The 26961-nt window shown below is 37.8% G+C and overlaps 1 protein-coding gene and 1 long non-coding RNA gene across 2 annotated transcripts in view; one reads left to right on the top strand and one right to left on the bottom strand.

The window, feature by feature from the left end:
- Positions 1 to 8737: 8737 nt before the first annotated feature.
- On the bottom strand, positions 8738 to 12272 carry LOC140496948 (uncharacterized). Its single transcript, XR_011964459.1, has 2 exons — positions 11827 to 12272; positions 8738 to 9652 (listed from the first exon to the last, which is right to left on the bottom strand). It is a non-coding gene; the product is annotated as an uncharacterized lncRNA (long non-coding RNA).
- Positions 9594 to 26961, top strand: part of ST8SIA4 (ST8 alpha-N-acetyl-neuraminide alpha-2,8-sialyltransferase 4) — a 147634-nt gene continuing 130266 nt past the window's right edge. Inside the window, exons 1-2 of the mRNA XM_072597371.1 lie at positions 9594 to 10087; positions 18454 to 18585. Of these exons, the coding sequence (XP_072453472.1) occupies positions 9921 to 10087; positions 18454 to 18585 (299 nt within the window). The 5' untranslated portion in view covers positions 9594 to 9920. The remainder of the gene's footprint in view (positions 10088 to 18453; positions 18586 to 26961) is intronic.

Below are 26961 nucleotides of genomic sequence, written 5' to 3'. Positions count from 1 at the left end.
AATGATGAAATTAAGCCGTAAGAGAGAAGTATATTAGGAGGAGAAATGGGGCAAATTATCTCTCTTATAAGAGGCAAGTAAAAGACTTTTCAGAAGAGGGAAAAAGTGGGGAGGTGAGAGAAAAAAACGTTAAGCTTGCTCTCATCACATTCGACTAAAGGAAGGAATAAAATGCACACTCATTTTGGTATGAAAACCTATCTTACAATACAGGATAGTGAGGGAGAAGTGGATAAGCACGGTGGGGGGGATAATGGAAGGGAGGGCAGTGGGAGGAGAGAGCACTTTTGGGGAGGGATGGGATCAAAAGAGAGAATAGAAGAAACAGGGAGACAGGATAGGATGGAGGGAAATATAGTTAGTCTTACACAACATGACTATTATGGAAGTCATTTGCAAAACTACACAGATATGGCCTATATTGAATTGCTTGCCTTCCCAAAGGGAATGGGTGGGGAAGGAGGGATGAAGAGAAACTGGAACTCAAAGTTTTAGGAACAATTATTGAGTATTCTTCTTGAAACCAGGAAATAAGAAATACAGGTAATGGGGTATAGAAATTTATCTTCCCTTCAGGACAAAAGAGAAGATAGGGATAAGGGAAGGGAGGGATGTTAGAAGGGAGGACAGATTGGTGATAGGGGTAATTAGAATGCTTGGTGTTTTGGGGGAGGGGAGGGGAGAAATGGGGAGATGGATGCAAATGGGTGAAAAGTCATGCCCACTTAAGATCTAGGATAGCCTAGATCTTGGAGAGGGAGGGGTACTCAGTAATTGAATTTGACTAGGAAGGTAGAGTGCATTAAGGGAAGTGCCATAAGGCTAGAAAGTTAGACTAGAGTCATATTGTGGAACATCTTGAAAACCTTCAACTTATGTGCCTACATTTGATTGTAAAAAAAAAAAAAAAAAAAAAGGCGGAAAGAAACCCACTAAAGAAACAGAAGTAATTCTAGTATTTTCCTCTACCTTCAAACTCCCATCCCCCCAAATTTTGTGGAAATGAATGTTGAAAACTTGAATAAATAAATAAATGAATGAATAAATAAATAAATAAAGTCTTTGAAGCTTTATAGCGATTTTTAATAGGATAGATAGTTCTTGTTACACGTTTCTGACCTTTCCTAACCAGAACAGATTCGCTCCCCTAGAATTAGCATTGCAGAAATGTCAGCATTCCTATTGTTTATATGGTCACTAAGTGTTCCAGTCAAAGCCTAATTCAGACTGAACTTGTGATTCAAGTTTGGGACTAGAATGCAACGAGACACTTATGAACCACAAAGCATAGTAAAAACAATTTATATTTAAAAGGATATAATTTCTTAGGTTAAAAGATATTAATTCAGGTGACAAGGCTGCTCCCCATGGTCTCTGTATCCCTGGTGGCAATTGACAATGCTAGATCAGGAAGGTATTTCCTACAGGGTAGTTGGAACTCAGGTAAAACCTATACCAACTTGTTATAGCCTGGGTCTTTTCTTTCCTCAGGTGGCAAGGAAACCAAATGGCCTATTGCCCTCTTAAAAGATCAGTCCAGCCTACTTAAAAGAGGTGTTTCTACCATAGCAAATAAGTTAACTCATAAACATAAGGTACTATGGGGAACCCTAGAGCTACAAGGATGAAAAATTACATTCTATGGAAACTTTCGATTTAATTATGGGTGAGAAAGGAACATAAATAACCATGTTATGCTAGAAAATGGTTAAATATATAGAATGACAAAGAAGGGAAACCTCTATATAAAGAAGGGTAGAGAACAGTTCTAGCTGAGTGATCAATGAAGAAATCATGGAGAACATGGCACCTAAGTTCAGCTGTGAAGGATTAGATGGATGCAAATGGGTGAAGACTAGGGAAAAGTCATGCCCACTTAAGGTATGTTGGATAGCCTAGATCTTGGAGAGGGAGTGGTACTCAGTAATTGAATTTGACTAGGAAGGTAGAGTGCATTAAGGGAAGTGTGATAAGGCTAGAAAGTTAGACTACAGTCATATTGTGGAACATCTTGAAAGCCTTCAACTTATGTGCCTACATTGTATTGTAATAATAAAAAAATAAAATAAAATAAACAAAAAACAAGAAGAAAGAAACCCACTAAAGAAACAGAAGTAACTTCTAATATTTTCCTCTACCTCCAAACTCCCATCCCCCAGGTATGCTGAAATGCACTGCCAGGAATTAAAAAGTAATGTTAACAAATAAGATAGCTTTTTGTTGTCATTGTTTTTAACTAACTGCCATTATTATTCACATCATTTATTTATAAGATGTTGTATAATTCTGGAATTGTGCTGAATAAATACAAATGTATCCCTGCCTTGAAGATCTGGCAGTCTGAAAAGAAGAAGGATAATTTATGATCAAACCAGAATTGATTAGTTTCATGAAAATTGGCATACTAATTGGAGGTGGTGAGTACTAAAGGAGCATTTTGTGGGCTGGAAAGTTTGCCCAGTCTTCACAGCCACCTTTAGTGCAATAGCATGATGAGTTGTACAGGATTTCCTGCAACTATGACTCAGTATTGGACTACATCTTTATTCATTTTGAAATCCTAAATGTGCTGGGTGCTTATTCTATGAATATGCATATTAAACTGTTGAAACAGAACTCCTCCAAACAGCAAATATTCATGATACCAGAAGTGGAATCTCCAGAGAGTTTTGCTGATATATTAGCTATTCAGACATGTTCATCTTAATGTAAAATGCAAAGCAATAGAATAAATTTGTGCCATTTTCCACAAAAAGACAATAATAGAAAACTATAAGGTTTTTATTTCTTTTAGTAAGGCAATATGAAGTAGTGCTCCAGGCAGCTGGGTGGTGCAGTGGATAGAGCACCAGTGCAGGAGTCAGGACAACCTGAGTTCAAATCTCACCTCAGACACTTGACACTAACTAGCTGCGTGATCTTGGGCAAATCACTTAACCCCATTTGCCTCATCCTGAGTCATCTCCAGTCATCCTGATGAATATATGGTCACTAGATTCAGATGGTTCTGGAGGAGAAGTGAGACTGGTGACCTGCACAGCCCTCCCTCACTCAAAAAAACAAAGTCAAATGTAAGTCATGTCATCATTTCTCTGATGGCATGGTCTTTGGCAATGAAGGACAAACACAAATGAAGTAGTGCTTAAGGGGAGAACTCTGGAGTAAAGAAAATCAGGGTTCAAGTCCTAGCTCTGACATTTACTAATTGTATCACCATAGGTAGGTGTCTTGATCTCTCAGTTTCCTAGGCATATATCTAAGACTATAAATTTCAGAAGAACTTGTTTCTTTAGAGGGAAACTGCATATCAACGAAATCAGTTTACCCAAGACTGGGATGATACTGCTATTTACTCTTTGGAACTTTTAAGTTTGACTACTCTGAGAAGTTACAATATAGTTTATATATTATAAACCCTGCTGTGGGTTTGAGCATTTTTGTGATTGTTTTGAAAGAGTAGGATTGGGGATGAATAATGATAATCCTACCAGAGTTTCTTTTAAGGCAAATTTGAAACTGTGTCATTAGCTTAGAAAGTTACCCCACTCATTCCTCACACAGTTGTGTGTGTTGGGGGGGAGGTGTCACATGATCATAGTTTTAGAGTCAGTAAGTCCATCTCCCTCATTTTCCAGATAAGGAAACTGAAGTGTAGAGAAGTTACATGACTTACTCTGGGATACATGAAAAAAATAAATGATTTGAGGTAGTGTTTAACTTGTTCTCTTCTTCCTGTCTCCAAAGCCAGCTCTCTATCCACTATACCAGGCTTCCTTTAGGTCAATCAGGAAAACTCCTAATTAATTGTATGAGATTAAAGGATGTGGTCCTTCATCTCCTTTTACAGATGAATTGTTGTGTTTGCATATTTCAATGTTTAATGTTAGATTGCATTTGAGGGAAGCCAAAATATTATCTACACAATGTTTTGGCTTCCTATTAAACTTTGATTCCCATTTCCCTCTACTCTTTTATCAGGCCCACTTTCTGGCTAATAATTTAGCCTGAAAATTGAGGTTGTTATCTTCCTAGTTTATTCTCTGCAACAGAAATGCACTAAGGCTTGAAGATTTGTTTAAGCATCAATAAATCTGAAAAAGTCCTGATGGGCTGCTTGTAGTGTTAATAATGCTTCATAATTACGTGCTATAAGCTGTGAGGATAATACTGAAACAGTCTGGGGATCTTAGAAAGAATAATAGCATGAGAAAATCGAAGATATTATGGCACAGAATACTTTAAGCAAAAACATTTTTGAAGTTCATAGAATAAACAAACCTTATGGCTTGGATATGGGTGGTCTCCTTTCATTGAGAAGACTGGAAAATGCACACTTTTTTGGAGTTGTCTGACATCTACCTTTTCTTAATAATCTATAAGGGAATGTTCATGAATGGATTTAAGAGCTGAACTCTTCATAGGGACTGGGAACAACAAAAAATTAGGCTCAGTTTAGCGGAGCTGAAGCAGCAGCTTTGGACATCACTACATGCAGCATCACTGATTTTTAGCTCAGGTCATCCCTTTACCCTTTCTTTAAAAAAAATTATTTTAGTTTTCAGCATTCACTTCCACAATATTTTGAGTTCCAAATTTTCTTGCCATCTCTCCCCTCCACCTACCCAAAGGCAATGTGCACTCTGATTACCCCTTATCCCAATCTGTCTTCCCTTCTACCACACTCTTCCCTTCTCTTATTACCTTCCCCTCCTTTTTCTTGTAGGGCAATGTTGGGGTTGGAAGCTCAATTCTGTGTGGACAGTCTCGGGCGGGTAAAGGTGGGAACTTCTAAATCTTAGAGCTCTCACGAGACCCCCCCAGGAAACGGCTGGGAATCGAGGTGAACCGAGCTATCTCGTGTATTTCCGCCTCTTCTCGTGAGAAACGTGATGGGAGAGAGATCTCCCCGCCCTCGAGATTGTCCCGGATCTGGGCACACTATTGTTATCTAACAGCACGGTATTTAGATGCAAACTATGCGACTGGAGAGTTAAGTAGGATCAGGGAAGCCTGAAAGCTCTCTTAGCACGTGAGGAGCCAAAGAGGACACAAGGCTCCGCTTTTCCTCTCCTCCTTCTCTCCCTTCCCCCTCTCTCCCCGCTTGTACTTCTACTTCCAATCTCTTATTGTAAGATCTTTGCCTCCTTGGGAGATTCTCTTTCCCTCCTAAGGAAGAATCCCCTGCACTTGTAACCGAGACCCTGAAATAAAGCTCAACCCTTGTTCGACTCTGGAAAGTCCTTTCTCTCATATGCGCACCCGGCGTGGCCAGCCAAAGACCTCGGGAGGTGAGGTAAGAAGACTCGGGTAGCCCACAGTCCTCTAGGCCTGGCAGGGCAAGATAGATTCCTATACCTCATTGTCTGTATGTCTTATTTCTCAGTTGCATGTAAAAATAATTTTTAACGTGTTTTTAAAACTTTTAGTTCCAACTTCTTTCCCTTCCTCCCTCCTCACTCATCCCCACTGAAAAGGCAAGCAATTCTGCATAGGTTATACATATGTGGTCATGCAAAACATTTCCATAACAGTCATATTGTGAGAGGCTAACTAAATTTCTCTCCATCCTATCCTGCCCCCCATTTGTTTTATTCTATCTTTTGATCCTGTCCCTCCTCAAAAGTGTTTTCTTCTAATTACCTCCTCCTCCCATTTACCCTCCCTTCTATCATCCTCCAACCACCCCCATTCCCCTTACTTTTCTATAGTGTAAGATAGATTTTCATACCAAATTGAGTGCGCCTGTTATTCCCTTCCTAAGTCAAATGCACTAAGAGCAAGGTTCACTCTTTCCCTCTCACCTGCCCATCTTCCCCTTCACTGAAAAAGCTTTTTCTTTCCTATTTTATTTGAGAGATATTTTACCTCATTCTATTCTTCCCTTTCTCCTCCCAATATATTTCTCTCTTGTTCCTTAATTTTAATTTTTAGATATCATCCCTTCCTATCAACCCACCTTGTGCCTTCTGTCTATATAGCTATAATCCCTCCAATTACCCAAATTCTGAGAAAAGTTTCAATAATAACAAATATTATCTTTCCATGTAGGAATGTAAACAGTTCAACTTTAGTAAGTCCCTTATGATTTCTCTTTCCTATTTATCTTTTCATGCTTCTCTTGATTCTCGTGTTTGAAAGTCAGATATTCTATTCAGCTCTTTTCATGAAGAATGCTTGAAAATCCTCTATTTCATCAAATAGCCATTTTTTCCCCCTGAAGTATTATACTTAGTTTTGCTAGGTAGGTGATTCTTGTTTTTAATCCTAGCTCCTTTGTCCTCTGGAATTTCACATTCCAAGCCCTCTAACCCCTTTATGTAGAAACTGCTAGATCTTGTATTATCCTGATTGTATTTCCACAATGCTTGAATTGTTTTTTTTCTGGTTGCTTGCAATTTTCTTCTTAACCTGGGAGCTCTGGAATTTGGTTACAATATTCCTAGGAGTTTTCCTTTTGGGTATCTTTCAGGAGACAATTGGTGGAATCTCTTTTGCCCTCTGGTCATAGAATATCAGGGAAGTTTTCCTTCATAATTTCTTGAAAGATGATGTCTAGCCTCATATTTTGATCATGGCTTTCAGCTATTCCAATAGTTTTTAAATTGTCCTTCCTGGATCTATTTTCCACATCTGTTGTTTTTCCAATGAAACCTTTCACATTGTCTTCTATTTTTTCATTCCTTTGTTTTTGTTTTATAATTTCTTGATTTTTTCTAAAGTCATTACTTCCATCTACTCCATTGTAATACTTAAGGAATTATTTTCTTCAGAGAGCTTTTGGAACTCCTTTTCCATCTAACCAATTCTGCCTTTCAAGACATTCTTCTGCTCATTGGCTTTTTGGATCTCTTTTGCCATTTGAGAAAATCTATTTTTAAGGTGTTATCTTCTTCAGCATTTTTTGGGTACCCTTTATCAAGAAGTTGACTTGATTTTCATGATTTTCTTGTGTAACTCTTATTTCTCTTCTCATTTTTTCTTCTACTTCTCTTACTTGATTTTCAAAATCCTTTTTGAGCTCTTCCATTGCTTCAGACCAATTCATATTTTTCTTAGAGTCTTTGGATGTATGAGCTTTGACTTTGTTGCATTCTTCTGTTTATATATTTTGGTATTCATTGTCACCAAAGTAAGATTCTATAGTCTGATTCTTTTTCTGGTTTTTGATAATTTCCCCAGCCAATTATTTGACTTTTCAGCTCTTTTCAAGGTGCTTCTATTACAGGTAGGAGGACATACAGTTAGCTGCTGTATCCCTCCACAATCTGTAGATCTAGAGCTCCAGAAACAGCCTCTCCCTCTGCTGATGCTGCTGTGGCTGCTGAAGGTTTCGCTACCCCCTTTGCCCTGGGGTTGTGGCTGGACCACTCTACTCTGTCACACAGGTCCAACAAATTTTTTCCACTGACCTTCCAATTTATCCTCAGTGTTTTGGGGTTGTGAAGTCTGAAAACCACCACAGATGCCAGAGATTCAGTCCCCATCCCCTTCTCCCCAAGGTGTTCTCAGGTCCTTTCTGTGTTGGCAAGGCCCATGCTGGACTGTGCTCAGCTCCCAGTACAGCATAATAGACACTTCTTGTGGATCTTCCAGGTTGTCTTGGGATGAAGATTTGCTTCACTCCATCATTCTGTGGACTCTACAGAACCAGAGTTTGTTTAGAATCACTTTTTACATATATGTTTCTGAGTTTGCAGGGAGAACTCTATCAAGTCCCTGTTTTTACTCCACCATCTTGTGTCTGCCCCTCCACCCTTTTTTCTTAAAAAAACAAATATACCAAAAACAAAAGACAAAACCAGCATAATAGAATGAAAGACTACCTAAAAGTGAACTTGTAAGATAAAGAAAATATGAATTTTCTTGGATAGACAAGGTGTACTCTGCAAGATTGAATTTTTGTACAATTAATGTCCTCTTTTTTTTCTGTAAAAGCAAGAAACAGAATACAGGATCTATCTCTAGAGTTGGGCATGTGCATTATTCCCTATTTAGGGAGAATTACACAACATAGTGGGAGAAAAATCTATGTTACACAATGGTTACACAGTCCTCATGACTGTTGAAGATGATGATTCAGTCAGGAAGAATCAATCCCTCAACAGGCAACATGACATACTGAAAGATCTCTCTCTTTTGAGTCTGTAGCTTTGAAAACCAAGCACCTCTTTCTTGGACTTAAGTAAGGTGGGGGAAGGGAATTTCTCCATTTCCCTTTGTAGTACCAATGGTTTCTTGCTAATGAAGTACATGGCAGAAAAAAAAAAAATTATGCTTGTCTAAATACTTCTGAATTTGAACCCCAAGCCTATGGCTGCCTGTTCTGTTTAGTATTTCTTTCCCTGTATCCAGGCCCTTAATCACTGACCCTGAAAACATGAATATTTTTCAGACCTAGTAGAAATTTCAGGAGTTCCAGAAATCAGAAGTTGTTGAGTCAGTTCTAGCTGTCCACCAGGAGGTGCTTCCTTAAAACTTCATCTCTTCTAAAGGGACATGACCTCCAACAAGCTCATGTTGAACCATAAAGATCCATGCCTGGATTGGTCTAGACTTTTTGAATTGCTTGGAAGTGACTCTATTCACAAAGTATCTTTAGGAAAATGATGCTGATACTGATGATGATGCATTATTTTTATGTTTTATGCATTTGTCAATGTGTATTTTAATGTATCATTTCTGTTCTAATGCTTTTCATTTATGGTAGAAGAAATTAATAGCTCTTCTATGTCTGATATCTGTTTTGTACATTAAGCATTTATTTTAGAAGTAACTTTGTTAATCCTTTTCTGAGAGAACGTAGACATAAGAAAAACTAAACTTTGATTTTAGATATTTTCTTCAGAATTCTAATTCAGGGAGAGGCATGATGAGTCAGAGGAAATGAGAAACCCTCACTTTCTTATTTGTTACCAGGCCAGTCTCAGGAGGAATTTACGTACACTTAGATTGTGGAATAGGGTGCTCTTTGCCTTGGTTCATACAAGAAAGAAAAGGATGAGAAGAGTGAAATATGTATAGGAAAATCAGGGGAGATTGGTTTAGGGATGTGATTCCAAAATGTATTTAGTTAAAATATTTAAATATGAAGCATGAAGATACATTTCCCCATTATTTCTTGTCCATGTTCACTTTTCTATAAAATCAAAATTAGGGTCTGACAGACATTTTAATGAAGAATCTCCCTGTAAACTGAAAAAAAAAAAAAACCTTTGTAATTACTACCCTCCAGACAGCTCTCTATCTCATTCCTAGACCCCCGGTGGGAATCCATACACGCACCTGTATTCTCTTTAGAAGTTTAGATGGGATCTCATAAACTTATTCTTAGAGAGAAAAAGCTTACTCTATTGTCTCGGAATCTGGCTAGTACTTCCAGAAAGAACGTCTGAAAACTTCCTAACTAGTTGATTCGACACCTGTACGTGTTTGCTAAAACTGTGTAGCAGTTTTCTTTCTCAGTGTTACAGTAAGACAGAAAGGCAGAAACAGCGGCCGGCCCGCAAAGGGAGGTATCAGCAGCCTCCGCCCCCTACGTCCAGCGATTGGCTGGTTTCTGCTCATCATTTCCCTGCTAGGAAAAAGGAAGGGCCAGTGACGTTCAGGAGCCCAGCTGCAGCCTCTGCCACCTCAAATGCACAAGGTGTTGAATCTGAAAGGAAAGGAGAGCATGAGTGAGACAGGCGCGGAGCAGTAGGGAACGCCCCGGGACCCAGAGCAGAGCCAGGGTGCCACTGGAAACCTCCGACCTCTTCTCTAGCATGCGAGGAACAGTCGCCGCCGCCGCCGCAGCTACTGCCACAGCAGCTACTGCCACTGCCACTGTCTTCTGTGTCCCTGATCTCTTGTGATCAGAGCTCCGGGCTTCCCTCTCATTTTACAGATTTTCATCCTCCCCCCTAACACCCAACGGAATCTTTATGCAAAACGAAGGTGTAAAAAGGGGGAAAAAAGGATTTCCCTGGGCTGGCAAGATGCGCTCCATCAGGAAGAGATGGACTATCTGCACGATAAGTATCCTCCTGATCGTTTATAAGACAAAAGAAATAGCACGAACTGAGGAGCATCAGGAAACGCAACTCATAGGGTAAATGCAAAGTGTGGGTCTAACAAAAGCGGTGGAAGACATGAAAATGTAGATGAAGGAACAGCTGGAGAGGGTGTGTGTGTGTGTGTGTGTGTGTGTGTGTGTGTGTGTGTGTGTGTGTGTGTGTGTGTGTGTGTGTGTGTGGTGTCTATTTAGCCTTTTTAATAAAATAGGCTTCTACTCAAATGTGTTTCCCCAGCCCCCCACATCCTTTCCAGTAGTAGTTCAGCTGAGGAGAAGTAACTACTCATATGTAAACAAGGAGTTACTGGAAGGACTCCTCTTTAACCTTAGAGGTAGAATTTAAGTGAGTTCCCTTTATTTACCATGCCCTCTCTGTACACAGAGAAAATAGACTGCTGAGTTGACTGATAGCTGATGAGCTTTCAAACTCAAAAAAAGTAGAGACTACCTTTTCCCTCTGTCCTTTCCTTCCTTCTTCCTGTATATCTCGTGTACTAGAATTTTTATCTGCTTACAGCTAGTATCTCTAGTTTTTATTTACACTGTCTGAAAGTGTAAAGATGTCAAAGATGTTGACATTTTGGTATCAGCTTTAAAAACTGGGACGCAGAATACTACAAAATAGCACTTTCCTTCAGTTTCTTCCTTTCATTCAAATGGACAAATGGTTTAAGAACATCCCAAGGTCTCTAATTATTTTAGTGTTGCCCTTTCCTCCTCGCCGTTTTTGTGACTTTGAAGTTTACCCAAGAGGTTACTACAACTTTGCTGCTATTGTATCTTGCAACGTTTTGTGAGGTTGTGAAATTGGCTGTAAAGACAGTTAAAAATTCATTTTTAGAAACAAGTTTCCTTCAGACGACTAACCTCAGAAACTCCTTGTTAGCAGAGATTTCTGCTAGTTTCTTCATTCCCTCAGCTTTTACACAGAATGAAATCCTTAAGTTAAAACCACACTTTGTGTGTCCCTGTTAAAGAGTGCCACCCCTCCCCTGTTGTCCTCCCCCCCATACACACCAAACTTCGTGCACTTCATTACCAGGCATAGACAGCCGCTCACAAAAGACAAATAATCTAAGTTAAGAGGATGAGAAGAGGAGGGGAATTCATTTAGGTAGAAACTGCTAATCTATAAGGAAGTCAGTGTATTAGAAATATCGTACCTAGGGGGAAAAGGAAGGTTTGAAAAGCTTGTTTAGACATTTTAGATAAATGTCTGAAAGAGATTTGGGCGGGGTGTGTGAGTGTGTGTGTGTGTGTGTGTGTGTGTGTGTGTGTGTGTGTGTGTGTGTGTGTGTGTGTGGTGTGTGTAAGAGTATGCGTCTACCAGGGGAGGGGGTTTTTATAGATAGAAAACCCGGGGCAAAGCAATTGACAAAGAGGACGCTTTTGATGAAGGGGGGTGGTGGAGGCAGTGGGCGGAGAGTGTGGGGTAAACCCTGCAGACCTGTCTCTCTATCAAACAAAGGGGGTCTCTGGAAAACTGATGGATGGAAAATGAGATTTCCATACATGGAGAAGGGCTCTCTTTCTCCTTGGGAACACCTAAGGGTAAGCCATTTCCAGAAGTCAAGCATTTGTAGCTGGAAATAACTACGAAAGGGCTTTAGTACTAGAGGGGCGTGCGGTCGATGTGGCTCTCTCCACTGGGGAGATAGGGTGGGAGGGGCGCGTCTCGAGACAGAGGCAGATACGACGTGTGCTTTTTCCTCCTCCACTTGCCCGCCTGGAGCGTGGTACACTGGCAAACTAAGGCTAACCCTAACCTCACCTACCCCTTCTTCCTGGGCGCAGCCGGCATGCATTTCTCTTTCACCCTCGATAAAGAAGCTTCGAGACGAGAGGCTGCAGTCCCAAGCCGGAGGAAGAGCGTAGGCGGGCCCCAGTTGCAGCTGAGGGTGCTGAGCTTGTGCACCCTCAAGAACCTGAGTTGCGGTTTCCCCTTCGTGTTATCTGAAAACGCGCGGAGTTGCAGAGCTGTCTAGCTTGCCTGTAACCAGTGTTTCTCTCCTACCTGAGGGAAGGAACTGGGAGCAGGCAGACCCTGAAAAAAAAAAAAAAAAGCAGTAAGCTGGAGAAACCTTTTGTTGCGGGAATGCGAGTTCCCCTTCGGTTCTGAAAAGACACATGAGTGGCTCCAATATAACAATGTGTGCTCCTCCTTATTTAACTCCAGCAATTACTGTTTTGTGCAGCGAGATTATTGCCAGTCAGTCTGAGATCCTCCCATTTCTCCCTTCCCCCCGCCCCGTTCTCAGGACTGGTCAGCTCCCAGACTGCTGCCCACCAGTCACTGCCACCTCTTTCGTTCTTCCTGGGGTCACAGAGTTATTTTTGCTGGCACTAACTCCAGACAGATGTCCCGTTTTGCCTAGGGCTTCTCCGATGCTCCAAGGCTGAAACCTGGTGGGAGACAGAGCACAACCTGGGAAGAGCCTGGGGCTTCTTGGAAATCTCAGCATTACTACAACAGACAGAATCACTAGGAAAAGGCTTCACTAACACAATTACCTAATGACAGTTTTTCCTCTCCCTCTTTTCTCCAAATCTTCCCTAGGAACCCCAGAGCATCCAGAGTTGTTTATTTCAGATTAATAAGGCAGAGATGTCCACTTCTGTGGACACCAATATACAAAATGAGTTTAGCAACAGAAGCAGTGACTGGCCTTTGGGGGGCACTACATGCATTGCAGGTGGGCAGTAAGGGATGTCTGAAAGCCATCTATAGCTTGGAGCCAAGATGTAGAGTTGGAAGGAACTCTGGACAGTATAATTATATATTCACTTCTTTAAAGTTCCAATGTCCTGAGGTCTATAACCCTTCTCCAAAGCTTCATCTCTTTCCTGGGAGAGTCTAGAGTTTCAATTTAGAGTCAACAATAACACCTTAAAAACCTGAGTTTCTAAATACTATATGTTAAAGATAAATATCTGGGAAAGGAAAGAAATAATGAGAACCGCAGTGCTTAACACAACTTTTTCTATTACTCTCCCAATTACTCTCTCTATCCTGAGGACAGCAGGAATCCTTGTGGATTGGTTGAAGAAAATGAGATTGTTTGGCCTGAATCAAAGAATCTGGGGAAGCTATACCCCCACCTTCATTTATTTGAAAGGTTGACTGTTATATGGATGAGGAATTAGACATGGAGTTTTTGTTCATTTAGTTTTGTTTTAGGTTTCTTTGGCTCTTGAGGTCAAGACTACTAAAAGTTGCAAAGAAGCACATTTAGGCTTAATTTCAAAGGAAAACTCTCAAGCTTTCCTAACAATGAAAACTAAGGAGAAATAGAATGAGGTTCTTTGGGAGCTAGTGCTTATTCTTTCAGTATATACATCTTCAAGGAAAGGCTGATTAACTATGTCAGGTATGTTCTAGAGAGGATGGGGGAGGGGAAGAGATTGAATCCTTACAATAAAGATTGAGCTAGATTGCTACTGAAGTCTTTTCCAAGTGAAATTTGGTGATTCCATGAATAGCATCTGCTATACCCAGCATACTGTGACTAAGGAGTAATTTCAGAGTTATTCTAAATACAAACAAAGCAGTGTAGCATGGAGAGCTATTGCTAGATTTGCAGTTAGGGGACATGGGTTCAGTTCTTACTCTATCATTCGCTACTGTGTGATCTTGCCTATCATCTATAGAATGAGGGTAGTTGGATTAGTTTGATCTCTTCCATCCCTTTCAGCTACAATTCTTCCATTCTTTGACTTCCTGTTGAGATTTCCCCTAGAATGCCCTTTGAGTTCATTTCCATTAACTATTAACCATTTGAGAAGATCTAACATGTTTCAGTGACATTGTTGACTGATCAATAGCTTCATATTGAGAGGATTTTTAATACCACATTTATAACAGATATTTGTTATAATATATTGTATATATTATGCATATTATATAAACATATAAATATTATGCATATAGGGAAAAAAGTAAGTAAATCAACAGAAATATGTTATATGCTACTTATGTTTAGCTATAATAACTATGTATTTTATCCACTATATAAATTACCTTGATTTTTTTGTTACACACTATTTTCATTAAGTTAAGAACTAGGATATGAACTAGATCTTTGATTAAATTAGTACAAGGAAATTTTCTCTACCAATGCAGGCCAGTACCTTCTTTGAAAACTAGAGTTTTGGAGAGTTGAAAATTGGAGTCATAGAGAGATGCCTAGAAAGCCCAGGATCACACAGTCTATACATATCAGGAGGGATTTGAAAAAAGCCAGATTTTGAGACCTTCTCTGTGTCTAGTATGCAATGACTTTTTTAAAAGAAATTTTATCTCATGTTAAACTTCATTAGCTTAAAAAAAAAATCTCATGTTGTGTACCATTAGCAAGTATCTATATTCTCCACTTATCTGTGTAGTGTTCCTTCTAAGAGCAAGAGTTAGTTTAATGCTATCTCAGGGTGGATCATACTGTCACGTATCAGGAAATCCAAAATTCCATCATATAATTTAGCTTACACATTCACAGAGAATTCTACTAGTTGCTATTGGAGTTCTTAGGAATCATTAAAAAGAGCACTCCACTGCCATATACCACTGTTTTAATATTATATAATGATAAGTATTGCCAATTTGATCTTTGTGTGGGATTGTGGAGAATTTATATCAAGTACAAGTGAAAAAACTTTGTTCATGAAGAGTTTTGCCGCATATCTTAACGCAAAACATTTGGGATAAAATTTTGTTATTGGAAAGTATGATTAAAAGTGTGCTACTGTATTATATTTGTAATTTGTTGTAGGCTTTGTTGAATAAGTTGTGAAGATGCATAGGAAATGTATTTCAGAGAGTAAATATTTTTATGTACCAGTAACATAATTAATGACTAGCTTCTCTTACCAGTGCCATACAGAGGACAAGCTTAATGAGTTATTTTTAGCTCAATATAGGGGAGGATTCCTTCTAATATAGTTTTATATTGTATACTTTCTTTGATGTATCTTGTTAAATATCCTTTAGGCATGTGTACTGTATCATATTGTAGAATAGGCTTATGCAAGAAATATGTTCCCTGAAGTTGTTTAGAAGTTTTGCTTTATCTGGGTAGAAGGAAATAAGACTGGCAACATTGTGCAAAACATACACTGGAAGGAAAATATTTTTAATAAGACAGGATGTTGCCAGGGTCATGAGTTAAATACTCATAGGAACGACTGGAATTTCTAGAGAAAAACTGTGTCAGTACTTCAGATAGCACACCAATGCTAACCATTTGAGACGTTGTTGAAAAGGAGATAGGTAAGGAAGTCCTTAGCAATGCCTTCTTTCTGTCATGCATTGTGATTCAGAATATCGCTTCTATAAAATCTAGTTAATCTGCATGCCACCTTTGTTATCCATTGATCTAGTCATATTTCAAAGTTTCAATGTACAGAACATGAAGTCAGCAAGCATTGACTAAGAACCTACTATCTGTGGCACAATGCTTGGTATTGGGGATGTAGTAACAAAAACAAGAGTCCCTAATCTCAAGGAGATTACTTTCCTTTAAGAAGTTTGGTGCATAATAAGCTGGAAGCACTAGGTAGTGTGGTAGATAGAGTATTTGACCTAGAGTTAGGAAGATGAGTTCAAATTTGGCCTAGGACACTTAACTAGTTGTGGTTCCTTACCAAGTCAGTTAACCACTGGCAACCTCAGTTTCCTCAATTGCAAAATGGGAATAATAACAGCATCTAATTGACTGGATTGTTGTGAGGATCAAGTGAGATGCTATAAAGCATAGTGCCTGGCACGCAGTAGGTGCTATATTTATTATTTCCTTCCCATTCCTAGGTCTAAAAGTATACAAAATAAACACAAGATAATTTTGTAGGGATAAAAGTGCACTTGCACTGAACTGGTCATGATGATGGGTCAGTAGCCCTTCATATTCTTTATTAAATATTTCTCATTAAAAAACAATATATTTCAGTTTATTCTACATATATAACAATAGGTAATCCCATAATATCAATTATTTAGCATATGTTGTCTTGTTTATGTACAATTTCTATCTTACCATAGAGATATAATTAATTTTGTGATAATAAAAGATACATTTTGATCATTCTAAGCACTTTTACAAACATTATTTTATATGAGATAATTTCTTCTTATAGAAAGATGCTGCTGCTATGGCTGACCTATTGTTACTAGAACATGTGCTTTTGTGTTGCTTTTCCAAGACTGATGATATATTTGAACTTAGCCATTCATAGTCTTAAAAAAAAACCCAGCTACAACAGCTCAAATGTTCTCTTCTGCCTGTATTTTCATTTGTGGACACCTACAGTGATTAGGCATAGAATATAAAAATTGACTTCAGCGCCACTGAAGGCTAAATTCTTCCTTATGTTCCCTTCTATCCTAAGCAACTTTTGTAAGATGAATATTATTAGCCATGTATGGGCATGCTAATGTATCATTTTCATCAGTTAAGATATTTTAGGATATTAATTTTAAAAGAACTCTAAATTTGGGAGGGGGCGTTGACTACAGATTTTCATCTGCAGTGCTTCAAATTCTAACTACAGCATTTAAAAAGAATGCAAAAACAAAATACTGTACTATAAGCCTCCAATTACAGAATTCATCCAGCAGCTGTTGCCCAGGCAAAATTTCCATTGATAGTGGGAGAGGTTTGCCTGCATAATATCTAGAGAATAACTTGAAGATTGTGTGAAGATCTGCCTGTCAGAAGTATTTTTAAAATCCTAAACATTTTAAAAGTCAATAATACATGAAGGAATAACTGCATTTTGGAAAAATCTTATGGTTTTTCATTGTCTCATTAAAAGCTGCTGCATTTTTTTTTTAAATTTCCGATGCCATGTTTATAACAACAAGACAATAAGCATAGGACTGATTCATTTCAGTATCCAAGGATAAAATATTTTTTTTTCCTCTTTAATAGCAAAGTGGTGAACTGTTGGTCTGGAGAGCAACTAGGTAGATAGAGTGCCAGGCTTAGAGGAAGACCTGAGTTCAAATGTAACCTCAGACACTTAATAACTGTGTGACCCAGGACAAGTCACTTAACACTGTTTGCCTCAGTTATCTATAAAAGGAAAGATGAACCACTTTTAATATCTTTGTCAAGAAAACCCCAAATTGAGTCATGAAGAGTCAGACATGACTGAAAACACACACACGCGCACACATGCACACACACACCCTACTCAATTCAGGACCATTCTCATTGTTTTGATTTTTGAGTCTAGCAGGAATGACAGTTAATAGTCTAATTAGCCTGGAAAGAGAAGGAAACTGTCTGTACCATCATTTTCATTGTTTATAGAGAAAAAAGAATATAGATATTTGAATAAATGACTTACAATTCTCATAATGCCCTTTTCCTCATGTAAACAGGGCTTTATTCCAAAACTATGTGTCAGCACCCACTATGGTCTATTTTCCAACTATAAGACTCAGGTTTGTAAGTAGAGTGACTTCTTCAGGTTCTAGGTGGCCCTTCCAAAACTATGTAATGCATGAATCTCCACAAGTATGTTTCCTATCAATAATCAGCCAATGCATACAGCTGACCCTAAGCAAAAGCTTATACTAATATTACATAGTAGACACAGTGACTCTAAGTAATTCCTCTTATAAATCCAGGGAGTACAAATACACAGTGTCTATGAGAACAGTGGGCTTTAATTTAAAGAGTCCAGTAGTAATAGGCACATACGTAGAGTACATAGATGTCAAGGCGACTCACAAATTCCAGTACTTCTTCCTGCCTTAGATAACTGGCTTTCTGTTGTAGCCCTGTTTTATGGTGTGTGTGTGTGTGTGTGTGTGTGTGTGTGTGTGTGTGTGTGTGTGTGTGTGTGTGTACACTCAAATCAATATAGGGTCTTCTAGTTGAGTAGTTCCCCATCAAAGCTACTGGTACAGCAAAGTGGGTTGCTGTTTGAAATTTCTTCCGTGTTCCCACCCTTCACAGTTTCCTCCCCCAGGAGAGTTCCTTTCTTGAAATCTCTGCCACTCCTGAACTACTAAAATTCATCCAGGGTTTATCTATTTAAATAACCTAGGGGCCTGGCAAGTTTCTTTTGCTCATTCACCTCAACTGGAAAGCTTTCCACATAGAGATCACTTTCTATGGTTTATCAACTGAAGGGGTTAGGGGTAGAGAGGAGAGAGAGAATTAACATCTCTCCTCTCTTACATATGAACTTATGTTCTGATATAATTATCTCCCTTTCACTTTTACTGTTCTCTCTAGTTAGCCCTATCCCTATAAATACCACAGAATGAATTTCATTGGGGTCACATTCACTGGTATGTCAATTTTATCATAATTTCAAATGAGATTATGTTGGAATGTTTCTGAAAAATTATTGTGTTTTTTAACTTTAAAGAAAAGTTTATTTTTTGTGTTACATTTCAGAGATGGTGAGCTGTGTTCCAATAGACCACTGGTCAATAGTTCTAATAAAATCATTCGAAAAGGTGGATCTTCAATCTTTCAGCACTCTGTAGAAGGTTGGAAAATCAATTCCTCTTTGGTCTTGGAGATAAGGTAAGCAAGACAACACATTTCATACAATTATTTGTCCTGTAACTTTTTGAGGCCAGCAAACTCACCTAGTCCTTTAGATTTATAATTTAAAATGTTTATTTTTAATAAAAACTATATTACCTCTATTAAATATGTCCCTGTTAAATGGAACAAAACTGATAAAAGTCAAATCATTTTGTCATCTGAATGTTAAGGAATAACTGTGTGGGTAGCCTCATCATAAGAAAAGGCTAAAATTTCAGTGGTTTTCCTATATTCCATATAGTTTTCCTTTAATAGTTGTTAACTATTAAATGAATGAATGAATATGTATGTATTCATCTTTAGAATGAATATGAATATGAATATTCATCTTTAGATCTTTCGTTAATACTTTGAAATTCTACTGTGCATTCAAATAATTCTAATAGTATTGTAGTTGTTTATGTTTCTATCTTCTCTCTCCTATTGGTTTGTAAAATCCTTGAAGAGACAGATTAAGTATTATCATTCTTATAACTGATAAAATTAAAATTCACCCTTAGAATCCCCTACTATTTAGAAAGTACTTTCCACACAACTCTGCGAAGGAATTTAAGTTAAAATTATATTCCCTCTGGTTTAGGGACCAAGAAGCTGAGGCTAAATTGCTTACTTATGATTACATACTCATCATTAAATGATTTTAATACCCCTCTACTTTTACAAGTGATCTCATTACATTCTGTCTTCTCCACCAGATTGCCTCCTCTGTCCTCCCCACTCTTTCATTTATTTTCGATCTTTCTCTGCCTATGAGTTCATTCCCTACTGCCTAAAAGCATACTCATAGTTCTTCTATCCTGAAAAAAAATGCTCACTTGATCCTTCCACCCCCTCTGTATTTCTTTACCTCTTTGTAGCTAAACTCCTCAAAAGGCCACTTACAATAGGTGCTTCCACTTTCTCTCTTCCTCTGCTGTTCTTAGCCCCTTGCAGTCTGACTTCTGATTTTATCCTTCTACCAAAATTGCTCTCTTCAAAATTACTCATGATTTCTTAGTTGCCAAATCCAATGATCTCACTTTCTTTGACCACTTTGTAGTCTTTGACATTTTTGATTACTTTTTCTTCCTTGATACTCACTTCTCTCTAGGTTTTCATGATACTGCTCTCTCTCTCTCTCTCTCTCTCTCTCTCTCTCTCTCTGTCTCTCTCTCTCTCTCTCTCTCTCTCTCTCTGACTGCATCTTCTTTGTCTCCTCTATTGGATCCTCCTCCAGATCATGCCCTTTAACCACAGAGGATCCTCAGGACTTTTCCCTCTACGCTGCTTCAAATGGTGATCTCATCAGTTTTGTTGCTAATGATTCCCAAATCTGCCTATATTGCCCCAAACTATCTGGTGACCTCCAATTTTGCATCTCCAATTGCCTTTCAAACTCTTGATCTGGATGTTCATCAGGCACCTTAAAGGAAACGTGTCCCAAACTGAACTTACCATTTCTTCCAATAAATCCCCCACTCACTTACCTTCCCTGTGACTGTAGAGGGCAACACTATCCTTCAGTCATGCAATCTAGGAGCCATCCTAGACTGGTCACTGTTTCTCAGCCCCTATATCCAATCTGTTGCCAAGGCCTGTCAATTTTACCTTTTAAACATCTCTCACATACACCCCCTTCTCTCCTTTGAAACTTGCACTGTAATCTAGGCCCTCATCACCTCATGCCTGGACTATTGTTGTAGTTTGCTCATAGTCCTGAGGGCTTCAAGTCTCTCCTCACTTGAATCCATTCTCCATGCAGCCTCTACAGTGATTTTCCTGAAATGCAGATCTAGTCTTCTCACCCCACTACTCAGTAGCCTCCAATGGCTTCATATGCCTCTAGGAGCAAATATAAAATACTCTATTTGGTATTCAAAGTCTTTCGTAACCTAACTCCCTATTTTTCCATTATTCTTAAACCTTACTCTTCATCATGTGCATGTACCCTTCAGTCCAGTGACAGTGACCTCCTGACTGTTCCATGAACAAGACACTTAAATTCTTGGCTTTGGATGTTATCTCTGACTCTCCCTCTTGCCTACATCACTCTCCCTTCTCAGCTCTGATTCCTGACTCACTTGCTTCCTTTAAGTCCCTAAAATCCCACTTTTTATAAGAAGCCTTTTTCCAACTCCTTTCAATTCTAACACCTTCCCTCTATTAATTATTTCCTATTTATTCTGTATATCGTTTACTTGATATTTTTTTGCATGTTGTCTCCCCCATTACAATGTGAGTTCCTTGAGAGCAAGGGCTGTCTTTTGTTTCTTTTTGTATCCCTAGGACTTAACACAGTGCCTGGCACATTTATTATTACTAATTGATAGTGTTATCTTAAATCAAGACTGATGAGCGCTGTTTCCATTTCCTGGCACTGCTTTTCACAGACCACATGAATTCTACTTTAGTTGTTCAAGGTTCTATTATTTGGTTGGGATAAGCATCCCTTCCATTGACATGATCCAGAGATTTTATTTCCTCATTGATTTTATCAGTCTTCAGGAGTTTCTACAGTCAGAAAACTCATCACCCAATGGCTTACCTGATAACCCGTCTTCAAAACATAGCTAGTGTTTAGAACATGGATATAAAATTCATATACAAGTTCATATTTGAAAGATTCAAGCTTACACTCCACTGGAGTGCCTTCAAGATCCCAAGATCACCTTCAGACTATGATGTGACACTAGAGCAGAATCTTAGTGGATACTCCCTGTGACATATTATTAATCTTTGTGTCTCCTTCCTGGGCCAAGTAAAGAACTGTATTCAATACTAAAAACTTGATTAATGTTTGTCAAACTGAATGTTGTAGATCTCTTGCAATTATTTCCTTAACTTTTCTGGTAATAATATTGCTGTATCAGAAAAGAGGAAGATAGAGTTTTTCTACATATTTATTTTAGAAATCATTTTATGTAAAGATGAAGCTTCCTTTTCATCCTTTGGTGGCATAAGCTATCAACAATGATATGAGGAAAAGGCTTTACAAACCTTAAAGGATTATATAAATATGAATTATTTTTCTTATTATAATTATTTATAATTATTATAATTATTGCTATTATCTTGGGAACCTATGCATAAAGGAGTCATCAAGTCCGGTTTGTCTGGATGACTTACCCTTAAGAATGGGTGAATAATATACCATGGTATTAGCGTGTACCTTTTAATATCTTGTCACTCCAGATTGTACATCGTCCATATTTATGTAGGCCACCAAAATGCACTTAACCTTCATTAATAATCAGGAAGTGACTTAGTATCATGTAAATGAGGTTTAGAAGAGTCAGGAAGGTTGATTTTTTTATTTGCTCTACTCTGATTGCTAAGTGTAGATAGAACTTTAGTGTAATAGTGAAATTTCAAAGAATTTATGATTACATTGTGATCATTTTATTGCACTAATACTTATAAAATACAAATTCTGTCATGAGTAGTGCTCATACATAGTAAAGAATTTCTGGTGGGGGGAGAAGATTTATGATTTCAGTGAATACATCTCATTTATCTTTGTCTTAGGTGACATTATGCTTAACATACTACAAGTAGGTAGATGTGTTTGTTAAATGCTTTAAGGCAAAGATTATATAGCTAAATTAAGAAATTAAAATTTATCTGTAAAATCAAATTGTCATTGTTTATTTAATGAATTAGGATAGATGATAATCCCTTGTTGTTGTTCAGTTGTTTCAGTCATTTCTGATTCACTGTGACCCCATTTAGGGTTTTCTTAGCAAAGATACTGTAGTTATTTGCCATTTCCTTCTCCACCTCATTTTACTTGCTCAGGGTCAAAAATCTAGTAAGTATTTGAGGCCAGATTTGAACTCAAGAAAGATGAATCTTCTTGGAATCTAGGCTTGGCACTATATCTTCTGTACCACCTAGCTGCTATATATAATCCCTTCTGTTTGCATGTAACATTTCACTGTGTTGCTTGTCCCTGATATGAATTCTGTGTCTCAGAAACTCTGGACTCAAAATATTTCTGAGGCAGCATGTGCAGGGGTGGAGAACCTGAAGCCTTGAGGTGACATAGTCCTCTAGGTCCTCAAATGCTGTCAAAGGGCCTCATTTGAGAACCTAGAGGGCCTCAAGGTCACAGGTTCCCCAAACTGAATAGTGGAAAAAAAAGTACTTTTTCTGGAATCAGAAGACCTGAGGATCAGGCTGCAAATTATACCTCTGATGTTTACTTCCTTTGAGACAAGTTACTTAACCAGACCCTGCCTAATTCTCATTTTTCTAATCTGTAAAATAAACATCTTTGATCAAATGCCACCAGACTTTCCTTTCAGCTATAGAATTATTATCCTGAGTACTTTTGAATATGACCCTTGACACAAGAAGCTTATAGTGCTAGAGATTAAGATGTGTTCACCTGTAGAGGAGGTAGGGTTTGTTTTTCCCTTCCCTCAATTGATGTCACTGGCTTTAGCCACAGGATGTATTACATAACAAAAAGTGTCAGCACTTGGTGATCCTTTAAAAGGAAATTTGAATACCTCTTTCTGAGTCAGAAGAGACAGAAAGAAGTATCATATGTTGTAAAGGGATCATGGATTGTTAATACTTCGTTACCACTTCATTTGTGACTAAGAAATCTCTTCTCCACTGTACATATAAAAATAAGGTGAACATTTATATAGTAAGATGGGAAAAGTACTGAAATATACATTCTTGAGTGGTGAAAAAAAGAGTAAATCTGGAGCCTCATGATCTAGATTTAAATTCTTACTGACAAGTAATGCTGTTTGACCTTTGACCAATTTGCCACTTTTCTATGCCTTAGTTTCTCATCTGCAAAATGGGAGTAATACCACCACTTCACAGGCTCTGAGGCTTGAATGGGATAATATATGTAAAACACTTTAAACACCACAGAGTATTACAAAAATATGAGGATTTACAATTATTATTATTAAATATGTCTTCTTGGTTAAGTCACTTGGTTAAGTTTTCCTCTCTAAGCCTAAGTTTTCTCATCTATAAAGTGAGGATAAAAATATTTGCACCACCTACACCAGAGTTGGGTTGTAAAACTCAAATGAGAAAATGCATACAGTTTGAAATTATGAACTGCTGTGAAAATTAATTAAGCTATTCCAAATGGTATAAGAGGAATTCAGAGGAGGGAAAACCAATGAGTGCTTTTAGCAGGAATAACATGATCTAAGTAATATTTTAAGAAGATAAACATGATAAAGCCATGGAGGATAGAATGGGAAAGAGACATTAAAGGCAGAGAGAGGCCAGTGAGAGAATATAGCAGTAATCTAGGCAAGAGGTGATGACAGCCCATATGAGATTTGTGGTCCTATAAGTAAGGCAAAAAGTTCTGGAGGTATGGATTTAAAAGATAAACAGAGGAATTTATATTTGACCTTTGAAGCAAAAGGGAACCATTGGAAATTGTCATGTTGGGAAACAACATGATTAGACCTGTACTTTAGGAAAACCATTTTGGCAGCTGTGTGGATGACAAATTGAGAAGGTTAAGACTGGAATCATGTAGTCCAATTATGAGGATTTTGCAGCAGTCTAGGATAGAGCTGATGAGGGCCTGAACAAGACTGATGACCATATGAGTAGAGAGAAGTCACAGATTTGAGAGATATTCTGGATGTCACAATGACCAGATTTGACAACTGATTGAGTACAGGGTCTGAGAGAGAGTGAAGAATCAAGAATAATGCTAAGATTGTAAATCTGAGTGATTTAAAGTATAGTGATGTGCTTGATAGAAAATAGAGATGTTTGGAAGGCAGAAGGATTTTGAAAAGCTAATGAGTTTAGTTTGGGACATGTTGATTTTGCTCTGATTTTGGGGTATTCAGTCTGAAACCTCAAATAGGCAGTTGGAGATATGTCACTAGAGCTCAGGCAAGAGAATAGGCTGAATAGGCATAGTATGTACTCCCACATCACTTTTGGTTCTCAGAAACCTTTATCTCCTTCAAAGCTGGCTAATTGACTCTTTTTATATGAAGCCTTTCTTTTTTTTAATTACTGATTGGTATTTTTTTTCACATAATTTACTTATTTTCAGTTTTCAACATTCACTTCCACAAGATTTTGAATTCCAAATTTTCTCCCCATCTCTCCCCTCACCCCACCCCAGGACAGCATACACCCTAATCACCCCTTACCCCAATCTACCCTTTCTTCTATCACCCCCCTTCTCCCATCTCCCTCCCCTCTGTTTTCCTGTAGGGCAAGATAGATTTCTATACCTTATTGCCTGTATAACTTATTTCCCAGTTACTTTCAAAAACAAATTTTAACAATTCATTTTTAAAGCTTTGAGTTCTACATTATCTCCCTCCTTCCCTCCCAACCTTCATTGAGAAAGCAAGCAATATAGTTCATGCATGTGTAACCATACAAAACACTACCATAACAGTCATGTTGCAAAAGACTAAACACATTACCTCTATCCTGTCCCATCCTCCATTTATTGTGTTCTCTCCTTTGACCTGTCCCTCTACAATAGTGCTTGCTTCTGATTACCCCTTTCCCCAATCTGCTGTCCCTTCTGTTATCCTCCCTCTCCTATCCCCTTCTCCCCTGCCTTCTTGTAGGGGAAGATAGATTTTCATACCCAAATGAATGTGTGTTATTCCCTCCTTAAGCCAAATCCAATGAGAGTAAGTCTCACTTTTCCCTCACACCTACTTCCTCTTCATTGTAAAAGCTCTTTCTTGCCACTTTTATGTGAGATGATTTACTATATTCTACCTGTCCCTTTCTCTTTTTCCTAGTACATTCCTTTCAACGTTTAATTTTATTTTTTAGGTATCCTCTGTTCATATTCGGCTCACTCTATGCCCTCTTTCTATGTACACACACACACACACACACACACACACACACACACACACATTTATATAAGTACATATACATATGCCTACATGTATATAGTATAAATATATATATGCACATGTGTGTGTGTGTGTGTGTGTGTGTGTGTGTATTCCCTCTAACTACCCAAATACTGAGAAAGGTCTCATGAGTTACAAATATCATCTTTCCATGCAGGAATATAAACAGTTCAACTTTAATGAGTCTCTTTTGGCTTCTCTTTCCTTTTTACCTTTTCATGTTTCTCTTCATTCTTGTATTTGAAAGTCAAATTTTCTATTCAGCTCTGGTCTTCTCAACAAGAAAGCTTAGAAGTCCACTATTTAAATTCCATTTTTTTCCCTGAAATATTATACTCAGTTTTGCTGGGTAAGTGATGTTTGGTTTACTTCTAGCTACTTTGACCTCTGGAATATCATAGTCCAAGTCCTTTGATACCTTAGTATCTAAAATCTGCTAAATCCTGTGTTGTACTGATCATGTTTCCATAATACTTGAATTGTTTCTTTCTGGCTGCTTATAACATTTTCTTCTTGAACTGGGAAATCTGAAATTTGGCTACCATATTCCTAAGAGTTTTTCTTTTGGAATCTCTTTCAGTAAGTGATCAGTGGATTTTTTTCCATTTGTATTTTACCCTCTGGTTCTAGACTATCACAACAATTTTCCTTGATAATTTCTTGAAAGATGATGTCTAGGCTCTATTTTTGCTCATGATTTTCAAATAGATAAATAATTATTAAATTATCTCTCCTGGATCTATTTTCCAGTTCAGTTGCTTTTCCAATGAGATATTTCACATTTTCTTCTATTTTTTCATTCTTTTGGTTTTGTTTTATAATTTCTTGATTTATCATAAAATCATTAGATTCTATCTGCTGCATTCTAATTGTGGAGGAATTATTTCCTTCACTGAGATTTTGGACCTCTTTTTCCATTTGAACAATTCTGCTTTCTAAGGCATTCTTCTCTCATTGGTTTTTTGGACCTCTTTTGTCATTTGAGTTAGTCTATTTTTAAAGATGTTAATTTCTTCAGTATTTTGAGGGTTCTCCTTTAGTAAGGTGTTAACTTATTTTTCATGATTTTCTTCCATCATTTATTTCTCTTCCCAATTTTTCCTCTACTTCTCTTACTTGATTTTCAAAATGTTTTTTGAGCTCTTCCATGGCCTGAGACCATTTCATATTTTTTTCTTGAAGGCTTTGGATATTGGCCTTGACCAGTCTGTTTTCCTCTGGTTGTGTGCTTTGATCTTCCTCCAGTTGTATGCTCTAATCTTCCTCATTGTAAGAAAATATCTTTTCACCAGGAAAGTACACACACACACACACACACACACACACACACACATATATATATATATATATATACACATATATACGTATAAGTATACATAAGTACATATGTATATGTATATATAAATATATACATACACACATATACATATATTTTTTCCTATACTCTTATTTTCCCCATATTGGTCATTTTCCCTGTCAATTACTT

Source organism: Notamacropus eugenii, chromosome 3 (assembly GCF_028372415.1).
Source record: "Notamacropus eugenii isolate mMacEug1 chromosome 3, mMacEug1.pri_v2, whole genome shotgun sequence".
NCBI classification, from domain to species: Eukaryota; Metazoa; Chordata; class Mammalia; order Diprotodontia; family Macropodidae; genus Notamacropus; species Notamacropus eugenii.
This window is presented reverse-complemented; position numbering and strand designations above follow the sequence as displayed.